The sequence below is a fragment of the Neoarius graeffei genome, chromosome 11 (assembly GCF_027579695.1).
Source record: "Neoarius graeffei isolate fNeoGra1 chromosome 11, fNeoGra1.pri, whole genome shotgun sequence".
NCBI classification, from domain to species: domain Eukaryota; kingdom Metazoa; phylum Chordata; class Actinopteri; order Siluriformes; family Ariidae; genus Neoarius; species Neoarius graeffei.
This window is the reverse complement of record NC_083579.1, coordinates 33063995-33087939: the sequence shown is the minus strand read 5'-3', so window position 1 is coordinate 33087939 and position 23945 is coordinate 33063995. Positions and strand designations below refer to the sequence as shown.

Here is a 23945-nt window from a genome sequence, read left to right as displayed (position 1 = left end):
TAGCATTTTAAATGCTGACTGCAACATTTGCAAAACTTTTACAAAGGTACTTAAAATGTCCGACACACGGACTTTCTGTAGTTCTAAATCGAGCGTTAGGTCTAGTTCGGATGAAATTACACTATTAAAATGATCACTGAATGATTTGTTTTTCTGAATCTTTACTATTTTGTTGTTCGCTAGAATACCATTTTGCGATTTCACACTTAAGCAAATGTTTGAAAACTCCGGATCTCCTTCCTTCATGGTGGCTGCCATTTTTTTGTACCGCATGGCGCATGCGCAGAGCTGATTCGACAGGGCTTTCCACAAGCGCCGGCTGCGACCACGCAATTAAGTCCAGCCGGCTACTTTAATGACTATTTTTGTAGCCCACAGGCTCTAAATATTAATTTTCGATTTTAATAAAATTAAATGTTTATCTAACGGACTGACAATAATGTCAAACTGAACCGCACTCATTTAAGTTGTGATTCGCGCTGTTTGTACCGATAATAACCACAAATTCCCTGCCGACTTCGTTGATCAGGGGAGAGTAACTCATCCGCGGCCCCGACATGCGGTGTGCGCGCGCGCACTCGGCGGAGGCAGTAGTGTGCGCGCGCACTCGGCGGAGGCAGTATGAGCCTGTGGAAAAGGCAGTGGAAAGCACTGGGAATGCGTAAATGTCAAGTTCGAGTTTAGATTTATGGGCCCAAAAAAATGTTGAAAAACCGGCGTTAAAAAAAAAATTTCACCCGCACAAACGGCACTCACCCAGCCGGTGTACTGGAAACAGAACATTTTTTAATAATGGCCTTATTAACGCCGTCGTTCAAACTAAAGTTTCCGAATCTGCCACGTTAATGAAATGGATGGAGCAAACGGTTTAAATATAGCCTAGGCGGCTTCATTAAATGATAAACAACCCTACGCATTTACTGTTGTGTTCTAAGCTGCACAATATTGCATGTTCAGATAAGAAATGAAAGGAGACTTTCAGTGTGACCTCACCATGCCGTTCCTCGCACTGTCTCCCACTGTCAACCGCCTGCATGCGCGTTCTGCACGGAGGCTCACTGAATGCATGACGTCACGGATTGATGCCCGCATTTACATAGAAAAACGTTATTTTATAAATCTGTAATTTCATATATTATTGTCAAATTGTAGAGAATATTGATGTTGGAGCTAACTTATCTTTTACAAATATAAAAACAAACAAAAAAAAACAGTCCCTATGAAAAGGGCACTTTGGACAGCAAACAGAAAAGGGGCAGGGGCTAGAGCACCTGTAGCACCGGTTCATTGCACGTGGGTGGTGGTTAGCGCTGTCGCCTCACAGCAAGAAGGTCCGGGTTCGAGCCCCGTGGCTGGCGAGGGCCTTTCTGTGCGGAGTTTGCATGTTCTCCCCGTGTCCGCGTGGGTTTCCTCCGGGTGCTCCGGTTTCCCCCACAGTCCAAAGACATGCAGGTTAGGTTAACTGGTGACTCTAAATTGAGCGTAGGTGTGAATGTGAGTGTGAATGGTTGTCTGTGTCTATGTGTCAGCCCTGTGATGACCTGGCGACTTGTCCAGGGTGTACCCCGCCTTTCGCCCGTAGTCAGCTGGGATAGGCTCCAGCTTGCCTGCGACCCTGTAGAACAGGATAAAGTGGCTAGAGATGATGATGAGACTTTAACTTCACTACATTTGAAAGACAAATATCGTACTTTTTACTCCACTACATTTCTATCAAGGTCGTTGTTACTCGTTACTTTGAAGCAGCTTTGAAAACGGATGCTTTTTTTCATTTCTTTTCTAAAACGTGATTGGTTTTTCGCAGGTGACACTGAGACAGCCGATCAGTAATCACTAGGGTCACGTCACATCTATAGACTATAAAATCAAGTTCAGTGATTTCTCAGCAGCATTATTTGACACAATCAGTTGATGGCAGAATGGAAGGAGGCGGTTCTTCTGAAGAATGCACGCACCTATGGTTTTACCCTGAGCCCATGTTTCAGTTTTCTGAAAGGAATAAAGAGTCGTTTCGTTTTAAACGTTTGCTTTGTTTGCCTAAAACGGAGCACATCACGGCCGAGAAAAACTCGCCGTCCGACCTGCGGAAGCATATTGAAGGATGTAAACGTTTTATTCCAAGAGAAAGCTTGCAATGAAGTTGTCTGTGCTTTTAGAGCTAGCGATAACATTGCAATAGCTATGCAGGCTGGTTAGTCAAATGACTTTCTATAGATGATTTGCCCACCAAGTTGCCATCGCCTTGTCCACAGCTAACGTTAACACGTAGCTAGTTAACTGTTAGTTAGCATGTAAAAACGGAGTTACAGTAACATGAATAACGTTAGCTTATCTGAAGTCCTTTCAGAAATGCTTTAGCATAATCCTGCCAAATAAACAAAATGTAGAAATCTTTCTTTTCTACTAATGTTAGCTACCCAGTATGAGTTTGAGTTTGAAAAGATTTTGCTAGCAGGCCAGGTGGAGCTTTACTGACTAGCTAGCTTAACATTAAACTGCCATGATTCCAGAGACAGATTCATATGTGCATGAATACATACACTTGCGTGCTCACGAGACCTGTGAGATGGACAGTATTGTACTAGTCGGTCACAATTGTTGGAATATTTTGTTTTGATGTCAGATGATGGTCTTGCACTTTTTTTGTTGTGCTACCGTGCTGCTTTGTGGGGGTGGGGAGGAGTGTTACAATTAAAAAAAAAAAAGACAATAGTTCTTTTTCAGTTCAGTTGTGTTTCATTTTTGACATTCTACCAGGTGTTTATTCTACGGGTTCTACAAGCTAGTCAGTAGATCCAGTCGGTTGCTTCAGAGGCATTAGGTTTTGTAAGCGTTGCGGCAATAATACAACGATGCGTTGACAGAAAATGTACTTTTAATACTGAAGTATTTTTAAAAGCAAGTTATTCAGTACTTAAGTAAAAATTTGACTGGACAGCTTTCATTTGGATTGGAGTAACATTTGACCAGTGGGATCTGTACTTTGACTCAAGTAATGAATTTGGGTACTTTGTCCAGCTCTGATGAAAACGCACAGGTTTGACTCAGCAGCTCCGCTGTGGCCAAAACCAAACCCGTCTGCGAGCAGAATATGACTGAAAGCTTAACGTTGTGTTGGTAGTCAGTTACATCAGTCACAACTTGTTAATATCTGTGGCCAGGAAATTAAATTCAACAGCTAACCAACTACACAAGTAAAAGCTCCGGTGTGCTGCCTTGGATATTTTGGTTGCTTGGAAACTGACAGGTAAAAAGTGTACGCTCATTTAATGCAATACAATACATGCATACATACAGTGAGCTAGTTCAGTGCATTTAAGGGAAACAAACGAGTGTATGTTAAGAGGATAATCAAGAAAATTTGTGACGTAGCAAATCGTGCGTCAGTGTTTATCCGGGATGTGACTGCATGTTGTGATTCCGCAGTTAAAGGAACAGTCCACCGTACTTCCATAATGAAATATGCTCTTATCTGAATTGAGACGAGCTGCTCCGTACCTCTCCGAGCTTTGCGCGACCTCCCAGTCAGTCAGACGCAGTCAGACGCGCTGTCACTCCTGTTAGCAATGTAGCTAGGCTCAGTATGGCCAATGGTATTTTTTGGGGCTGTAGTTAGATGCGACCAAACTCTTCCGCGTTTTTCCTGTTTACATAGGTTTATATGACCAGTGATATGAAACAAGTTCAGTTACACAAATTGAAACGTAGCGATTTTCTATGCTATGGAAAGTCCGCACTATAATGACAGGCGTACTAACACCTTCTGCGCGCTTCGGCAGCGCATTGATACGGAGCTCAGATATCAATTCGCTGCCGAAGCGCGCAGAAGGTGTTAGTACGCCTGTCATTATAGTGCGGACTTTCCATAGCATAGAAAATCGCTACGTTTCAATTTGTGTAACTGAACTTGTTTCATGTCACTGGTCATATAAACCTATGTAAACAGGAAAAACGTGGAAGAGTTTGGTCGCATCTAACTACAGCCCCAAAAAATACCATTGGCCATGCTGAGCCTAGCTACATTGCTAACAGGAGTGACAGCGCGTCTGACTGCATCTGACTGACTGGGAGGTCGCGCAAAGCTCGGAGAGGTATGGAGCAGCTCGTCTCAATTCAGATAAGAGCATATTTCATTATGGAAGTACGGTGGACTGTTCCTTTAAATGATTGTATTTGACCGACTTTGCTAGATTTACTACATTTTTAGCAATAAAGTGTAGAAAGGTGGGAAGTTAAACAAATTAAACTTGCTTTGCAGATTCATCTCTTTGCCTAGAGGATGAGGGAATAAACATGGACACACTCAACTGGACGCCCAACATCACACATACAAATGGCCAATCAAACACCAGCACCAGCCGCTTTGCCAGCTGGGTTACATTTGATGATGATAATGATGATGATGATGCAGAGGAGCAAACCTACCGGCATGCCCCCAAACCATCCAACAGGCCTGGCAACCTGAATAATCTTCATTTACAGGACTCCAACAGCAACTTGATTGCGTCCTCCATCCAAAACCAGAGTACGGAGCGACACATTCTGGATTTAACCCCAGATGGAACGGATTCGGTGTTCGTCTTCGAAGGCCCACTGTTAAATAGCAGCACTCTTTACACCAAGAAGAATCCCTTTCTGCATGAGGATTTTTCAAACATCCAGCCTTCTTCTATTAACCCTTTCAGTGCCTATTTTAATAAGACTCCATTGACATCATCTGACAGCCATGAAACCCAGGAGACACCTCCTCCTGCCTTCTTGTTCAATTCCCCTGTTCCTAAACCTGACACCCAAAGGGACTCCTTCCTGTTCTTTTCCACTGCAGGGAGCTTAGATAGTGGGAGTGGGAGTGGGACTGGTACTTATTCCTCAGGTCTCCCAGGAGATGCCCTGGATCAGTTCAAAAGCATGCAGATCTCTGATCCTGACCAGGAGCCTTCCCTACCAGATGACACCGCGGATGCAGGGGATGACGAGGAGATCCCATATGAACCGGTTCACATGGCTCCCCAAGATGGCTGGCCTATGCTTCTGCGCATTCCTGAGAAGAAGAACATCATGTCCTCTCGACACTGGGGGCCGATCTTCGTAAGACTCAGCAATGCTGGTCAGCTGAGGCTCTACTATGAGAAAGGCCTAGAGAAACACTTTAAGGAGTTCCAGCTCAGTGCCCAGCTTGAGATCTCTGAACACAAAATGCAACACTATGAAGAGAACAGCCGTGTCCATACACTCAGCTTGGACCAAGTGGTATACAAGGAGAAGCGCAAGATCCAACCAAAAGTCACCATGGTTCACATGCCTGTGAAGGAGCAACTGGTCAAGCTTGGGACTACGGACTACCAGGATTTTCTCAGCTTCAGGTACGCTCTGCAGGAAAAGCTGGTGATGATGTCATCAGATGTGGACTCCATCAACTCGCCTGTGCCTTACTCCGAAGAAGAGATTCAGGTTGAAGTTGTAGATAGCTTTTATGGGATTCTATCCAACGGAGATAACCGTATTAGACGACAGCTGGTAACGACTCAGATTTCTGTGCTTGCCTTTTTAATGGGCTCACCCACCTGTCGCATAGGCCTCAACGATGTCCAGGTGAAAGGCAAAGAGGTGGTGTCTCGGCATGACATCATCCCTAACACTACTGCACGCTGGATCTGTCTGCATGATTGTCGGCTGCACAAGTGTGTAGACAAACCTGAGTTTACAGAATCCAGGACCATTTCCTTTGAGCCCCCATCTGGACGGAGGTTTGAGCTGCTGCGTTTTCGGACAGTGTACGCGGAGAAGACTCTGCCCTTCACCCTGAGAACGGTTGTCAGTGTTCGTGGTGCGGAGGTGGAGTTACAGTCATGGCTAGTGATGTCAGCAGGCGTCTCATTCAATCGAGACCCTCTAACGCTGATACCATGCGAAAACGTGGCTATCCGTTACCCCATTCCTGATATATGGGTCAAGAACTTCCGCAGAGAGAGTGTGACGGGAGAAAAGTCCTTGAAGGCACGCATTAATAAAGGAGCCAGCTTTGGTTCCACTAGCATCTCAGGGTCAGAACCAGCTATGCGTGTTACTCTGGGCACTGCAAAGTATGAACAAGCCTTCAGATCTGTGGTGTGGAGAATCGGCCGTCTGCCAGACAAAAACTCAGGTAGGACTGTACAGTCTTGTTCTGGGGTTTTCTTGGGAAGTAATTATAGCTCGGGCACAGTTCTGGCTAAGTAGCCGGTTTGGCTGGGGTTCTTCAGGGGGAGGAAAGAAATCTTTAAACCTTCAAAGGGATTTTATTTTCATTTTATCAGTTACATCTTTAGAAAAAAAAAAGGTTCCCTCTAGCACACTAATAGGAGGTTCTACTGTGTGTGTGTGTGTGTGTGTGTGTGTGTGTGTGTGTGTGTGTGTGTGTGTGTGTGTTTTATACCGTATATACAGCCCTAAAATGGCACACTTCACCTTTAAAAGTTCCATACAGAACTAGGGATCGACCGATATGTTTTTTTCAGGGACGATACCGATACCGATTATTATGGAATTGGGATGCCGATAACCGATATGTGCAACCGATAAATGTAAACATTATAATTCACATGAAATTAAACATAGCACACACTGACACAGACCTTCATATCCATGAAATGTATGTTTAATTGTAAAATTGAACATGAAATTTTGTGCAGGGAGATGCCAGCAGCATTTGTACAATAAAGTCAAACATTAGTTAGAATAAAATGAGAAATAAAATAATAAAATAAATATTCACCAATAAAAAAATAAAATCACTCCCTACTATATTACAGCTCACCATTTTCAGTGGAAAATAAATGAAAATACACTCTGGATTCTTCTACACTAAGAACTAAGTAAGACTTACCAACTTCAAGTAGTTTTTAAATAACAAATCAAGTGTAGGGAGCTGCCTGCAGCATTTTTTAAAAAGTAAAATCAAACATAAAGTAGGCTGTCACTCCCTATTATGTAACAACTTAACAAGTAACCATCTACATTCTAATGCTTTTAATGCCCGAGACTAATATTCCCAATTTAGGAGGATTATACTGTAGCGAAGGAAGCACAGTTGCTCTGCATGTTGTCCACTGAGGCGGTTTCTGTTTTTTGTATAAATTGCCGCGGCTCTGCTCCTTTAAGAGTATATCGCTTTCCGAATCAGAAGCGCTAGCGAGGAGAATCACTTGCGCAAGAATTATAAATACTAGTGGAGTGCATTACAGCACAATGTGAAGTAGCATAAGAACATTTAAATCAAGAGTTTAATTGATGTATTTCGTTCATTAGCGTTTATCCAAGCAAGTGTGCATCCACGACACAATTAATTACTGAGCCCACAACAAGCGTCCTGACAAACTCCCTACAGTATTACACAGCCTACTAGCACCATATCACACCTGGCTTGTTTAAATGTTCAAATAGCACTTTATAAAGTTACCTAACATATACAAGTGCAATGCGCTTTTTGAGCACGAGTCACATCATGAAGTTTACTCATCACCATAACAAATAGCCAGTAGGCTTGCGCTAGCCTATAGAACACAAACACTACGTTTTATTTCGTCTTCCCTTGACCACCTCTCTGTATGGCTGTCATTCTACTGTTCGAGTAGAACTACTGACACATTCACAACGTTTCCAGACGGGGATTTAAAAATGACTGCAGCCTACGTTATGCTGGGGACTGCTTACTATGGACAACATTACATGTAGTTTCAGCGAGACTAGTTGGTTGTAGGCTAATTCAAGTGCTTCCTTCCGTAAGCTAAGTTTGCCTGGCTACACAGATGCAAATGGACAATTTTAACGAGTAGTAGATGAAGAATGTAAACATATAATGATGTAGTGCTTTTGCAACTTGTGTGTTTGTGACTTATTGTGGCAAAAGCAGCGTGTCCTTACCTTGAAGTGGGATCTGCTTCTGCCCGAGTGCCCATATGGCCGCCTTGAAACAGTTCACAGCGTTTAGCTACGCGTGTTGATTGGCTGTATCCCTTGTGCCGCTTCTGCCCGAGTGCCCGTACGGCCGCCTTGAAACAGTTCACAGTGTTTAGCTACGCATGTTGATTGGCTATATCTCTTGTGCCAAACAAATCAGATGTTGTGGTGGGCGGGACCGTATTCTTGAACTCAGAGAGGCGAGTGCAGGAAAGGACGTGCAGTGACAGTCGCGTTAGGAACAAAATGGTTGCAAAAAGGCATGCTATCGGCATATCGGTGGAAATTATGGCCGATACCGATAACCCTAAAAATGCAGAATATCGGCCCGATATATCGGCTAGGCCGATTATCGGTCGACCCCTATACAGAACCCCTTTATTAACTTAGTCGATCACCATAAGAATCCTCAAGAAACCCTTTGAGAAGGTGTCGAGTTTGCTTTACAAATTTGTATCCATCAGCAGGCATGAAAACATGGATAATTCTGAAAAGATAATGTTCTTTTATAGTTTCCTGAGTAGGACATACCAAAGGTTTTATGTAGAACCATACAAGGAGATCATTTACACTACCGTTCAAAAGTTTGGGGTCACTCTGAAATTTCCTTATTTTTGAAAGAAAAGCACTGTTCTTTTCAATGAAGATCACTTTAAATTAATCAGAAATGCACTCTATACCTAATGTGGTAAATGACTATTCTAGCTGCAAATGTCTGGTTTTTGGTGCAATATCTCCATAGGTGTATAGAGGCCCATTTCCAGCAACTCTCACTCCAGTGTTCCAATGGTACAATGTGTTTGCTCATTGCCTCAGAAGGCTAATGGATGATTAGAAAACCCTTGTACAATCATGTTAGCACAGCTGAAAACAGTTGAGCTCTTTAGAGAAGCTATAAAACTGACCTTCCTTTGAGCAGATTGAGTTTCTGGAGCATCACATTTGTGGTGTCGATTAAATGCTCAAAATGGCCAGAAAAATGTCTTGACTATATTTTCTATTCATTTTACAACTTATGGTGGTAAATAAAAGTGTGACTTTTCATGGAAAACACAAAATTGTCTGGGTGACCCCAAACTTTTGAATGGTAGTGTACCTATCTGAGACGGTTTGAATTAGAACCCATTAGAAAGCTGGTTTGCCTTCCAAAGAACCCTTCACTTTCAGAAAATAAAGTACATCACTACCTTTAGGGCTACAATGGCTTGACACTGGAGCAGTACCCTTTAAAGCAGACCTGGGCATTTTACGGCCCGCGGGCCGCATCCGGCCCTTTGGTTCATTCTGACCGGCCTGCGTAAGGTTAATGAGAAATTACAAAATAAACGTATTTTCTAATTTTACCTCATGCATGGACTGAATGTGCATTGCTTTTATTTTGAAGTTGTGTTCAACAAAAACGCAATGCGCACGACATGAAAATGACATGAAATCCCACGAAACCTAATCGCGCGATAACTACTTCCGTAATTTGTCCAGACCAGTGGCGGCTGGTAGTCTTTCAAACAGGGGAGGCTGGTCGGTTACGATATTTCCAGATTTTAAAAGAAAAAAACATCAGTTTTGCCCATACTCTTGCCTCTGATCTGGCTGATTGTTGGCAGCGTCACAAACTGTGAAATAACAGGTTCTTTTGGTCCATTAGCCTACTGTCCAATATACATGATGGTGGTGTTGGGGGGGTATATTTTAACATTTTATATTTTAAAATTGTGGCATGTTGTTTAAAAATTGATCTTTATTGAAAGCAGCTCTTTGTCAGGAACCTCAGCAGTAACAGCAGAGTGTTCTGGAATAGGCACAAGCACTGACCTTGGGGAGCCAAACATGGAGCTGGGTGCCACACATTTCATTCAATGCCACTTTCCCTATATTTTACTTATTTTGACTGAGAAATGTTTTATTGACAATTTTGATAACCCTTCACTTTTAATCCAGGTCTGTAGTGTGAAATGTTCTCGGCTGTGTTTTTGTTTAAAAATGTTTTCCAAATTGTAGCTGTGTTTAATTCATATCCAGAAAAATATATATTCCAATATAATATACTCAGCATAAACATTTTAAATAGATTCTATATTTTTGGTCCATCCATGACATATTACTAAAGTAGCCTATTTACTGTTGTTTATGTGGGTCACTTGCTGTTAGCCAATTCACTTTCTCGTACCAGGAGAGCTGAAAGGAACGAGTATTATTCCCTACCTTTTTCACCAAGTCAATTTGAGGCGTTGGTCTACCCTGCTCTTTAATTTTAATTTTTTCCTCGAAAGGAAGACTGGCAAATAGCTTCACCAAAATTAAATCAGCAATGCTTGGCATCCGTGCGCAGCTTTCTTGCTAGCTGACTAGCCCCCTCAAGTTCAAGTTCAGTCACTCAAATAAACAACATTTCTGGAACTAAGATAGCAAACTTGACAACACTATATTTACACTTTATTTACAATGAAAATATATACAAACTAAAAAAGCTGGTAGAAACCGTATGTAATGAATGAAATCGAAATGTAAGCTGATCTCTTACAATACACCACAGCACTTGCGAATCCGCATGGGACTGAACTGATGTTGCCAGATACTGCTGATGTTATCCAGCCCAAAATATGTTCAAAACCCACCAATATGCACTTAAAACCGTCCAATTGAGCGGGAAACCCCCAATCTGGCAACACTGTACCGCTGCCTGTCTATTGTTGAAACGAGCTGTCAATCAAAGAAAATATCCGGCCGCTTTCACCAATCACCAGTCTCCTCGCGGAAACTGCCATGTCCCTCCCATGTGAGGCTCGGAGTCCGTGGGCGGGCGTTTTCGCAGTATTTGTCCAATAACTGTCTTGCATTTTGAGATTGAAAAGCACAGAGCTCCCAAATGCCACTGAAGTCCACTGAGGCTGGGAGTCCGTGGGAGTCCGTAGGCGGGCATTTTCGCAGTATTTGTCCAATAATCGTCTTGCATTTTGAGATTGAAAGCGCAGAGCTCCCAATGCCATTGAAGCCCACTGAGGCTGCACTGCATCGCGCTGTCACGAGGGGGAGAAACTCACGCACACATTAAAGTTATAAGGGCATTTTTAGAAGAGGCTGAGCCTCCCTTGTTGTCTTAGAGCAATCGCCCGTGGTCCAGACCAACCACAAACTTGTACGTCATCCTTCAAACGGTCCAGCCAATCACATCGTGTGACGTCACCAGCAGGCGCCGGAGCCGATCTCCGGCGAAAAGCACCAAATGAAGTGATTAGACTACAAATGTGGGCATCATTATTATAATATGATGTATCTTGCTTGATATTTGGAGTAGAAAGACAATATTGTGATGTCTTTTATTGTGTTTTGGGGTGAATGTGACTGAAAAAAAATGGTACAAACGTTCACATTTTGTTAACCATTGTTTTGGGAAATTTGATTGAATAAATGACATTTTTTTGTAAGGCAACCTCGTTTTTTCCATACTCTTACCAGTCTTAGCAGTTTGTAAGAACAATGTTATTTATTGCTTTATATAAAGAAATACAATTAATATTATGCAGAATTTAGTTCAGCCTTTTGGTCCGGCCCTCCACAAAATTTTCTGTTTCTCATGTGGCCCCATGGAAAAAATAATTGCCCACCCCTGCTTTAAAGGAATAATCCGGAGTGAAATGCTTTCTAGGTCTATTTTCGCATTATTGGGAGTGCATACATTGAGTTGCTACCACAATCACGTCAATCGGATGTGTTTTGAGAAAATTCGTTTTTTGCGATTTCAACCGGAAAGCGCTAACACGGCAGTGCGCGGGGCATGTCTTTTTGCCGATACAAAACGCTAGTTTTAAAACCATTGCAAAGCTCAAAACAACATGACAGTTCTGTGGAAGTGAGTAGAGGGTTCCTACAAACAAAACGAAGTGTCCCTCGCTCTGCAAGTGGATCTGTCAGTGACCTTACCTGAAGTTGGTTTTCTATAGACGCCATCTTCAGGGGACAGTCCGTAAAAGTCGAGTGCCGAGTGCAGAGCCCATCCCGCTGGAAATGCACAACATCCCGCAATTGCACCCAACCTTAATTAACTGCAGTTTTCCGATATAGTTTCTCTTTTTATCCAAGACATTTGGTAAGGTAACTTGAACTGCTGTACACACAGATTTTGCTGGCATTTTCAAAAGTCTAAGCAAGCCACTTTTAAAATCTTTTTTTTTTTTTTGGCATTAATTATAAAAATCACCTATTGATCAGGGCGGCACGGTGGTGTAGTGGTTAGCGCTGTCGCCTCACAGCAAGAAGGTCCGGGTTCGAGCCCCGTGGCTGGCGAGGGCCTTTCTGTGCGGAGTTTGCATGTTCTCCCCGTGTCCGCGTGGGTTTCCTCCGGGTGCGCCAGTTTCCCCCACAGTCCAAAGACATGCAGGTTAGGTTAACTGGTGACTCTAAATTGAGCGTAGGTGTGAATGTGAGTGTGAATGGTTGTCTGTGTCTATGTGTCAGCCCTGTGATGACCTGGTGACTTGTCCAGGGTGTACCCCGCCTTTCGCCCGTAGTCAGCTGGGATAGGCTCCAGCTTGCCTGCGACCCTGTAGAACAGGATAAAGCGGCTAGAGATAATGAGATGAGATGAGACCTATTGATCATTAATCCTTTGTATAAATCTTTGAAGATATGCAATTTGTTCAGAAATTTACCTGCTAGCTTACCTGATGTTGCTCGATTGAAAAGTTCTGGCCGGTCACTTCAGGTCCATGCAGGAAATGAGCTGTTGCAGTATGGGTGAAGTGCTGCCACCTTTGTCTCAGAACAATAACTAATAGATCCTACTCACTGACAAACCGGAAAGTAACCTTCATTCTTCAGATCTCAGTGATAAAGTGTGTTACTCACGTTACAGACACTGTTACTCACGTTACATATTACTCACGTTACAGAATTTGATACAGTTTCACTCAGAGCTTATGATGGGTTTTCTTTATTTCAGGGCTGTGCTCACAGCTCACGATACTCGATCATGCACGATTTTCGGGGGTACGATACGATATCGTTTACTCACTTGAAAATCGAAAATCCCATACATGACATATTTCATGCGTATCTCCCAGTTCTGTAGCAGGTTGTCATCAATTTTACTTGATTTAAAGCATGTTTCATGCCAGAAATCAACGGAAGTCCATGCTTGCAACCTGTTCCAACCAAAAACGTTTTTATTTACAAATGGCGCTTCCAGTTACTCAGGGCATGCGCACTAGAAATTAGGCGCTGTGCTTCAGTGCGCTGTGCTACAGACGCTGCAAGCCGCTAATTACGTCCCCCATGTCTCCATGGCCTCGTCTCGAGACTCATTGATTGAATAATTTTGGCGCCAAACGTATTCGCGCCCAATGCTTACAATACATTAAAGACATCGTTTAACTCGATATATCGCAATATATATGGTACGATATCGTGAGCAACTGATGGCAAACGAGCACAGCCCTACTTTATTTTGTTTCATAAACGTAACTAGTGGAGGTAGAAGAGATGAATAATAGGAATCTGGCAGTCCTACGGTATCTAACAGCTGTGTGAAATGAGAGAAAATTTCACCTTTTTTTTGTTACTCACGTTACGGAAAGAGACTCAACAATTTTTGTCATTCAGCAAAGGGAAAATCATACTTACTTCCAAAATTTATATGATGCTCCTAACACTCTGGCATCCATACAATCAAATGATATCAATAAAATGTGTGGTAAGCCAGAGGCTAGAGGTCTGCGCGGGACAGAATTTTCAGTCCCGCTCCCGCAAAGAATTATGATTTTCAGTCCCGCTCCCGCATTGTGCAGTCCCGCTCCTGCCCGCTCCCGCAAAGAATTATGATTTTCAGTCCCGCTCCCGCATTGTGCAGTCCCGCTCCTGCCCGCTCCCGCAAAGAATTATGATTTTCAGTCCCGCTCCCGCATTGTGCAGTCCCGCTCCTGCCCGCTCCCGCAAAGAATTATGATTTTCAGTCCCACTCCCGCATTGTGCAGTCCCGCTCCTGCCCGCTCCCGCAAAGAATTATGATTTTCAGTCCCACTCCCGCATTGTGCAGTCCCGCTCCTGCCCGCTCCCGCAAAGAATTATGATTTTCAGGCCCGCGCCTGCCATATTTTGTCCCGCTCCCGCCCGCAAATCCCGCATGATGCAGACGTCCGCGTTATTTCCCTTACACGAGTACACGAGTGAGAACGACTTCCAAATGTCTGATTTCAGGACTCTTGACTTTTTAACGGTAAATGTACCTCTTTTTAAAGCAGCACTTACTTCTGAAGCATTGTGAGCTTCACTAGAGGAGCTCTGCTCTTCTGCCATGATCGGAGATCTCAAACACGGAAGAGCGGAAAGGAATCGGAAACGTACGCGAGATTAGACCACACCCGCAAATTTAGGCATCTTAAAATGTTTTTATTGATGCCAAGTAAAATATCCAGCACAAATTATATATGATAGACATAAATTAATAATTTATAAATTTTATTTTAAACATGTTTTTAGTTAGCGGGACTGCAGCTTATCACCTCTCCCGCCCGCTCCCGCATTGTGCACTCCCCCTCCCGCCCGCGCCCGCAGTGAGCTTTCAAAATTAGTCCCGCGCCGCAGTGCTTTGCGTCGGGTCCCGCGGGACTCCCGCGGGAAAGCAGGGCTCTACCAGAGGCTAGAGTGAATGTGTAAGGAAGAAAAGAGGTAATTTTGGTTTGAAAAATATTATTTTTTAGTGGATCAATTGTATGTGTAGTACAAATTGTAATTTCGGTCAAGTTGCTTAAAGTCCTTATTTTCCTTGCAGTTAGGTAACCAAAGTACACGATCAAATGATGATATTTCTAGTTTGAAATTTCAGTTGCCATGTTTTGCTGGAATTGCCCACATGCCTGAAATATTCAGATTTTTCTCTTCCATTCAGAATTTTATTGTATTTATTTTTTTTTTTTTGCAGTTTGTTGTAAATATCTACCACATATTACAATATCAGTCGACATTTTATATTTTGGTTCGAGGAATGACATGCGACCTTTGAGCTGGATTTTCATGCGGTTACGATGTCAATTGCCTGTTGACATTTATTGGTAAACTACAAAACTAGAAATTAATACAAACAACAATGAATGATTAACAAAATGTGATCTATGAAAATACTTAAAGTGGGTAGAAAGTGGAACAAAAAGGTTTTCTGATGCAGGTTCAACATTATCAGGTCATTTCTTTACAAACATTAGAAATACGTCCTCATTTATGTCAGCACCGACATCGATATATTTATATAAAAGATAGTTTGTACTAAATATAAGTCTATGTACCATAAAACAAATCTTAAATAAAAACTGTTTTGTTAACTTAATACCACATACCGATTATTCATCTCATTATCTGTAGCCGCTTTATCCTGTTCTACAGGGTCGCAGGCAAGCTGGAGCCTATCCCAGCTGACTACGGGCGAAAGGCGGGGTACACCCTGGACAAGTCGCCAGGTCATCGCAGGGCCATACCGATTATTTATTTATTTATTCAAATAAATCTAGATGTTGATTAATTGTGGAACGGTGTCACATGATCTGATGCGCTAAATAATTGGGAATCGACCCCCCCGTGGAAGTTTGAGTAATTATTCCTGCACAGTTTACATACGGAAAGTCTTTCTTTTCTACTTTTACAACGGACAAAAGATCGGTAAGGTGTCGATAATTGTAGCTGCTGCTGCTCTAGTGATGAACCGCCTTCTTATTTTTTATATGAAATATATAAATAGAATAAAAATAAATACAAACAGGTTTAAACATGGGCGGCACGGTGGTGTAGTGGTTAGCGCTGTCGCCTCTCAGCAAGAAGGTCCGGGTTCGAGCCCCGGGGCCGGCGAGGGCCTTTCTGTGCGGAGTTTGCATGTTCTCCCCGTGTCCGCGTGGGTTTCCTCCGGGTGCTCCGGTTTCCCCCACAGTCCAAAGACATGCAGGTTAGGTTAACTGGTGACTCTAAATTGAGCGTAGGTGTGAATGTGAGTGTGAATGGTTGTCTGTGTCTATGTGTCAGCCCTGTGATGACCTGGCGACTTGTCCAGGGTGTACCCCGCCTTTCGCCCGTAGTCAGCTGGGATAGGCTCCAGCTTGCCTGCGACCCTGTAGAACAGGATAAAGCGGCTACAGATAATGAGACGAGATGAATATAGAAAAGCAGCTGCTGGAGAATTCGCATCACTGGGAGGAATGGCAAAATATCGAACAGTTTCGCAGATATTTTAAAAGCATCTTCCTAATTCCAGACAGACCAAAGAAAAATTCAGTTTCCTCTATTCTCCCTATTAAAGTTGTTCCCAAAAGAAATGGCACCCCTACAGTGTCCAGGCAGCTTGAAAATTACCTGGTGTTGACGGACTGGGGAGATGTCGGGTTATATACCGTACATAATTTATGAATCTAGTTTAATGCTGTACCATATAAAGTTCAGAGATTAACAAAGAGCAACAAATTGAAAATGGAGCAAGCTAGCATAATGCTGGAAAATGCAGGCATGTTGGCTGTTAACTGGGACTGATGTAATGGGCTTCATTTTTCAGGGATGACAGTTTGCCACAGATTTCCACGGTTTTGTTAGCCAAACGGGTCATTCTTGTGAATCGTCCAAATCCGAGTTTTGCTGAGTCCCTCTCAGCGTAGAAGTGAACCGCGTAACGTTCGGCGCAAATCGCTTCTTTCCATAACTGGAAAACCTTCTTGAAAGCCATAAATTTTGCAAAACGTGCAGCGATTGGCTGACCCAAACTTTCCTTCGATCTTTGAACCAATCAGCAGTCTCGATATATAGATATTGCTATTGCAAATGGTGGCTCGATAGACCATGCTTTCAGCTGCAATCTAAAGATGAAAATTGGTGGAAACTCTCACACGAGAACAAGAATCTCAAGTTCTTGAAATCAACAAGGAAGTTACAAATAAATTTTGGTGGAAATGGATGCAAAAGACAGTGACGATCGAGGTGAAAATCGGTAGCAAAAAGAGACAGTCATGGAGAAACTTGTCAAGAAAGCCAATTGTCCCGGCAAAGTTTTCTGCACGTACTGCAACAACTTGATAAATTATGGGAGTCGAGGATGTGTTGCGATCACGGAACATGCGAAAATGCAGAAGCACGCCGAAAAAAATTGCTTTCAGACGAACAAACTATCCTCTTGCATCATCGGTTTTCAAAACAAAGCTGAAAACCAATGATGCTCATGATGTCAGCCATTGGGGAACACTTGTGAAATCAACAGTTACCGTAGGGATAAGACGGAATCAGTGCCCCGATACCAATAGCAGGTAGACGATCTCGTTCAGAGGGAATTATGAATTTTTATCATCTCATGCTGGCTGGTAATGCTTAAAAATTTACTCTTAGATAAGTTCAATGAGTTTATTTTATTATTATTATTTTTTTAAATGTAATCAAACTATTGATAAATACAGGGCCAAAAATACTCATCTGAGTCAAACTATTGCCACGTAAACAATGAAAATATAAAATATTTTTTTCGCGGTGCGGTTTCCATCAAATCCTGTGCTCTGATTGATTGGCTGGCGAGCTCATTCATAACAAACATAGTAGCAATTTTTGTCAACATTTATCTTTTTGATAAGATTTATTTATAAGATTATCAAAAATCTTATAAATTTTTGCCAGCATTTCTCAGGAGAGTAGCATTAATTTTACAGCATGGATAGCGATAATGACCGTGTTCACAGGGAAAGCGAGTTTTACTACCCTGAGGAAGAAGAAATAAAAGAAAACATTTCAGGAGAAAGCTAAAACCTGTTACTGTTACTAACGCCGAGCAAAAACATGGCTGAATCCTGAATGACTCCTGTTTGTATAAATAGGGGACTACATAGGCGGCAAAATGTAGTCTTTTTCCTGCCATGGAAGTGCACTTGTATACCGAGGAGGAAGCCATTTGCATTACAGACGTGAATGGGGATTCAAGACCTCGGTCACGGTATTTCACCATACGGACCTCCCAGCTGGTCAATAACATATATGTAATATTAAATATATGTAAATGACATAGTATACAATAGTATGGTCAGTGCATTATATTGATTCATGATTTGAAATCCAAATATTATCAAGGTGGCGGCACGGTGGTGTAGTGGTTAGCGCTGTTGCCTCACAGCAAGAAGGTCCGGGTTCGAGCCCCGTGGCCGGCGAGGGCCTTTCTGTGTGGAGTTTGCATGTTCTCCCCGTGTCCGCGTGGGTTTCCTCCGGGTGCTCCGGTTTCCCCCACAGTCCAAAGACATGCAGGTTAGGTTAACTGGTGGCTCTAAATTGAGCGTAGGTGTGAATGTGAGTGTGAATGGTTGTCTGTGTCAGCCCTGTGATGACCTGGCGACTTGTCCAGGGTGTACCCCGCCTTTCACCCGTAGTCAGCTGGGATAGGCTCCAGCTTGCCTGCGACCCTATAGAACAGGATAAAGCGGCTAGAGGTAATGAGATGAGATGAGAGATATTATCAAGGTGCGTTTATACAAAGAATCATTAATCTGTGCTTGTACTATTACAGAAAGTTGACGTAAGCGAAGTATTTTGGTATAATCAGCTTACATTTCCATAACAGCAATAATAACCCCATTTTGCTTTTAGTAAAATACAGGGTTCTTAAAAAAATATATCATTTCACAATCTAGTAACTTTGCCAATTCTTGTTCAATTGATCTCAAATTTTAACAGCATGTGTGGAAACAGCTCAAAATTTTATATTTAATGTTTTTTGTTTTTATCTTTTTTTATTGGTATATAAAAGCGATTCACTGTAAAAGAAAAGGCGTTGTGTGTGTTAGAGTACGCTCGAACAAGACTGTGCAGCGTGCATTTACGAGAGGATTCTCTAAAAATGCACCAACTGCAATGCAGATGTGGACACGGCACAAAAAGTTCAAAGAGGAAGGCTGTCTGTGCAGCAGGGCAAAAGGGCCTGGGCGACTGCCAGCATTGGAAGAGACGGTTGAGCGGGTTTGCGAAAAACTCTTGCGAAGCCCTAAGAAGTCCATAAACCCTACAAGTCGCACCTTGTTCAGTGCCGCGTCTCAGGCGGCGCGCAAATTGGAAATTTTGTGAAATCGCTCATGGAATCCACATAGCTTCTGAATTTCTCATTCAGATTTTGAGGAATAAATCTTATCGCTCACCATTAAGCCTCTTCAGTTTCATTTGCCGAGACGGTGTAGTTTCTGGGATATTTACATCTCAAATTTTTTGAGACACCCTGTAGAACTATGGCGTGATGCAAAATTTAGTTGTATCACATAACGCTGGTGCTGGTTCAGTAAAACGCTAATGTGGTGAAGGTTATTATAATTAAAAGTATACTAACACTTGTCACGTAAGACCTTCAGCTCACTTTCAGCTGAAATAAGGATTTGCTCTTGTCATATGCCTGATTTTATACTTTGAACGTGATGGCAACATTCCCAATCTGCATCCAGTCTAGTTCTCTTCTGGAAAAATCCAGAGGGACGGAGGGAGAACACACACACGTGCGTACATACACACACCAGAAGTAAAAATATATACATTTGAAAAATGCTCTAATGTTCTATCCATCAGCCAGTGTTTAGTGAATTTATATTTCCTCGACAGTTACAATAAAATTCTATTTTATGTAAATCAGTTCATCTGGAGCATCTGCCCGTACAAGTCCCTGTGCAAATGGTTTCTATAGAAACAACATATTCGAATGAGCAAATTATTATAAACAGCACTGTCAGAACTGCTGTTATAGAAATGCATCAACATCTCAATCTGTGGTATAAACTTCATTAACGCACAGATTTGAACTGATCTTCTGCTAAAGATCCCTGTGCAGATCACATCCCTGGAGCCGTTTCCTTTTGAGATGATAATAATGATGATTTATTTTTTTCACGGTGCGGTTTCCATCAAATCCTGAGCTCTGATTGGCTGGCGAGCGAGTCCGTATCCTTACAGTACGGACCCCGGTTATGGACCTCTGGCGACTCGCTCGTTCACAACAACAACAAACATAGTAGCATTTTTTGTCAACATTTATGTTTTTTTAATTTTTTTATAAGATTTATTTACAAGATGATCAAAAATCTTATAAATTTTTGCCAGCATTTCTCAGGAGAATAGCATTAATTTTACAGCATGGATAGCGATAACGACAGTGTTCACAGTGAAAGCGAGTTTTACTACCCTGAGGAAGAAGAAATAAAAGAAAACATTTCAGGAGAAAGCTAAAACATGTAACTGTTGCTAACGCTGAGCAAAAACATGGCTGAATCCTGAATGACTCCTATTTGTATAAATAGGGGACTACATAGGCAGCAAAATGTAGTTTTTTTCCTGCCATGGAAGTGCACTTGTATACCGAGGAGGAAGCCATTTGCATTACAGCCGTGAATGAGGATTCAAAATGGCGCCTCGGCTCGGTTTTCCCTTTCGGGCGCTCTCGTTTTCTGTTAGAATTTGGTAAAGAAAAAATAAATCTATTATTTGCCAGCTTAAGGTCGGTCCATATGGTGAAATACCGTGACCTCGGCCTTGAATACGGACCTCGGCCCAGAGGGCCTCGCTCAGTACTTTCAAGACCTTGGTCACGATATTTCACCATACGGACCTCCCAGCTGGTCAATAACATGCACAGTGCCTTGAAAAAGTATTCATACCCCTTGAACTTTTTCACATTTTTCCACCTTACAGCCACGAACTTAAAAGTTTTTTATTGAGATTTTATGTGATAGACCAACACAGAGTAGCACATAATTGTGACGTGAAACGAAAATGATAAATGGTCTTCAAAATTTTAAACGAATAAAAATCTGAAAAATGTGGTGTGCATTAGTATTCAGCCCCCTGTCCTCTGATACCTCTAAATACAACCCAGTGCAATCAATTGCCTTCAGAAGTCATCTAATTAGTTAATAGAGTCCTACAGTGTGTAATTTACTCTCAGCATAAATACACTTGTTCTGTGAAGGCCTCAGTGGTTTGTTAGAGAACACTGAAGAACAAACAGCATCATGAAGACCAAAGAACTCACCAGACAGGTCAGGGATAAAGTTCTGGAGAAGTTTAAAGCAGGGTTAGGTTATAAAATATCCCAAGCTCTGAACATCTCAAGAAGCACTGTTCAATCCATCATTCAGAAATGGAAAAAGTATGGCACAACTGCAAACCTGCCAAGACATGGCCGTCCACCTAAACTGACAGAGCGAGCAAGGAGAGCACTGGTCAGAGAAGCAGCCGAGAGGCCCATGATCACTCTGGAGGAGCTGCAGAAATCCACAGCTCAGGTGGGAGAATCTGTGCACAGGACAACTATAAGTCGTGCACTCCACAAATCTGGCCTTTTTGGAAGAGTGGCAAGAAGAAAGCCATTGTTGAAAGACAGGCATAAGAAGCCATGTAGGGGACACAGCAAACATGTGGAAGAAGGTGCTTTGGTCAGATGAGACCAAAGTTGAACTTTTTGACCTAAATGCAAAGTGCTATGTGTGGTGGAAAACTAACACTGCTCATCACCCTGCACACACCATCCCCACTGTGAAACATGGTGGTGGCAGCATCATGCTATGGGGATGCTTTTCTTCAGCAGGGACAGGGAAGCTGGTCAGAGTTGATGGGAAGATGGATGGAGCTAAATACAGGGCAATCCTGGAAGAAAACCTGTTGGAGGCTGCAAAAGACTTGAGACTGGGAAGGAGATTCACCTTCCAGCAAGACAATGACCCCAAACATACAGCCAGAGCTACAATGGAATGGCTTAGATCAAAGAATATTCATGTGTTAGAATGGCCCAGTCAAAGTCCAGACCTAAATCCCATTGAGCATCTGTGGCAAGACTTGAAAATTGCTGTTCACAGACGCTCTCCATCCAATCTGGCTGAGCTTGAGCTATTTTGCAAAGAAGAATGGGCAAAAATTTCAGTGTCTAGATTAGGGATTTTGACCGGTGGTTGACTGAATCAACGTCAACCGGTTAATTTTTTTTTGGTTGTCGGTGAAAAAAAAAAAATCAATCGTTTTGAAGCTGCCGATTTTGGAGCGGAGAACCTGGAATTCTGTGTTTGTAAACGCTTGGGGCGTGGCATGGGTGTAAGGACGACAGCTGACAAATCAGAAACGCCCATTCAGTCATGTCCCGCCCCAGTTAAAGACGGCTGACAAATCAGAAACACCCATTCAGTCATGTCCCGCCCCAGTTGAACACAGCTGCCACTCGGCGAAAGAAAAAAAATGCTGCGTTCATGTGCTATGGGAAGATGATATTTTCCAGTTGGTAAGTGGTATTTACCAGTGTGTTGTGTTCACATGCTTTTGTTGTTGTTGACAAAGGATGCGGACTGCTAGTTAGCAATAGTTAGTTAGCTATCGTTAGCAATAGCGTCTGCTCTGGATAGGTAAAAACAAACCATAACACATTTTTAAAGGAAACGGATTTCTAACGTATTATATTACACTTGTTAATGACGCAATATTGCATAGACACCAAAAACTACCCACTAGTAAAAAAAAACTTTAGTAGCGTACAATGCTTACCATTCAAGTGTCTTGTACCGCTCGCTGCCATGTTGAAAAGGTTAAAGTTCATCTCATCTCGGCAACTCGTGTATCAAAATTTTCTACGAGTTGCCCAGTGGAAAATACCACAAGAGGGGGCGTTCATGTGTGCTTTCCATGTCGGCGTTTGGTATTTACCATAATTCCCATAGCACATGAACGCACCAAAAGTGTAGACACAGGCTTTTTAGCTTACAAATTACTATTCTGTTTTTTTTTTTTTTTTATTATTATTAGAAGGCACATGGAGTTTAGTCCTGCCTTGGCCATTGCATTCTGAAAGTATGTTTCGGTCTGTAGCCAACAATGCATGTTATTGCAGATTATATCTCTCCACACAAACTAAAGGCGCAGATGCCGGCTTTTTCACGGCTTTTTCATGGACTGTAACGGCATTTGCTTATGTAGTAATTTTAATACAGAATTTACTCTGATGAAATTATTCAGACCCCCCCCCCCCAAAAAAAAATCGGATCTGCACGAGCCGTGAAAAAGGCGCGCCGTTTGCATCCCTGTTTAAACTCCTAGGTTAACCGACTTTAAAGGGCTGATGACACGAACATGACTCTATGCAATTTCTTAAATAAACTATACAACATGGCAAACATGTTAGATTTCTGTTATAATTACGTGAAAAGAAGCTGTTGTTACGCAAATATCCAACTTTTAATTGCACAGCGCAAGAAAACTGGGTCCGTGGCTCGCAGCCATGTTGTGACGTCAGCGGGAGAACACGCTGCGGTTCACTGGCTGTTCTACTCTGGTTCGACTCAATGGAAATGGCGCATGAAAACGCCGGTGAACTCTCTAGTGCTAGCTCTTCCTCTTCTGGGTGTCTAGAATTGTGTTGATCTCTTCCGAATAGAATCTATGATAGTCTACCCTCTTTACCCTTTGCCTCTCGTTGCTAGGCGGCAGTTACATGAAAGCCGCAAGCTTTCACAAGCAAATACATGACTGATATCACGCCGACTTTATGATTACATTTATGATTATCATGTAGAATCTATAGCTCTACATACCTTTATCTTATGTCGTTTCACAACACATGTTCTGACAGGAGGACTGTCTTTGGATCCGGCATAGCTACTAGTAGACCCCCTCCGGAATACTGGCAGTGTTGCCAGATTGGGAGGAATCCCGCCCAGTTGGGGGGTTTCAAGTGCATTTTGGTGGGTTTTGAACATATTTTGGGCTGGAAAACTTCAGCAGTATCTGGCAACAGGCAATAGGCACTGCTGATGGTAGTAACACACGTTTGTGCTGAACTGAACACCCAAGAGATTCTTTTAAGCTGGGAAGGGTGTCAAAACAATCCAAATCGAAGTGTTCAGAGCACAGGACGGATGTTGGTGAGGGCTCCCACTTGTCACGAGTGCGCCTGACTTGCTTCACCCACTTCGCATGCAGCTCGGGATCTCTGGGAAACTTGAATAAACTTACAGTACCCCATCCTTGTAGGTTTTGGAGAAAAAGCCGGC

The 23945-nt window shown here is 42.6% G+C and overlaps 1 protein-coding gene across 9 annotated transcripts in view; it reads left to right on the top strand.

The window, feature by feature from the left end:
* ston2 (stonin 2) overlaps window positions 1-23945 on the top strand; it is a 176363-nt gene that overhangs the window by 133208 nt on the left and 19210 nt on the right. For 8 of the 9 annotated variants that reach the window (XM_060933719.1, XM_060933721.1, XM_060933723.1 and 5 more), the window contains one exon: window positions 4259-6145. In XM_060933719.1, coding sequence (XP_060789702.1) covers window positions 4259-6145 — 1887 coding nt within the window. Of the gene's footprint in view, window positions 1-1595; window positions 3248-4258; window positions 6146-23945 lie in introns of those variants that run through there. The other variant, XM_060933727.1, reaches the window with a different exon arrangement.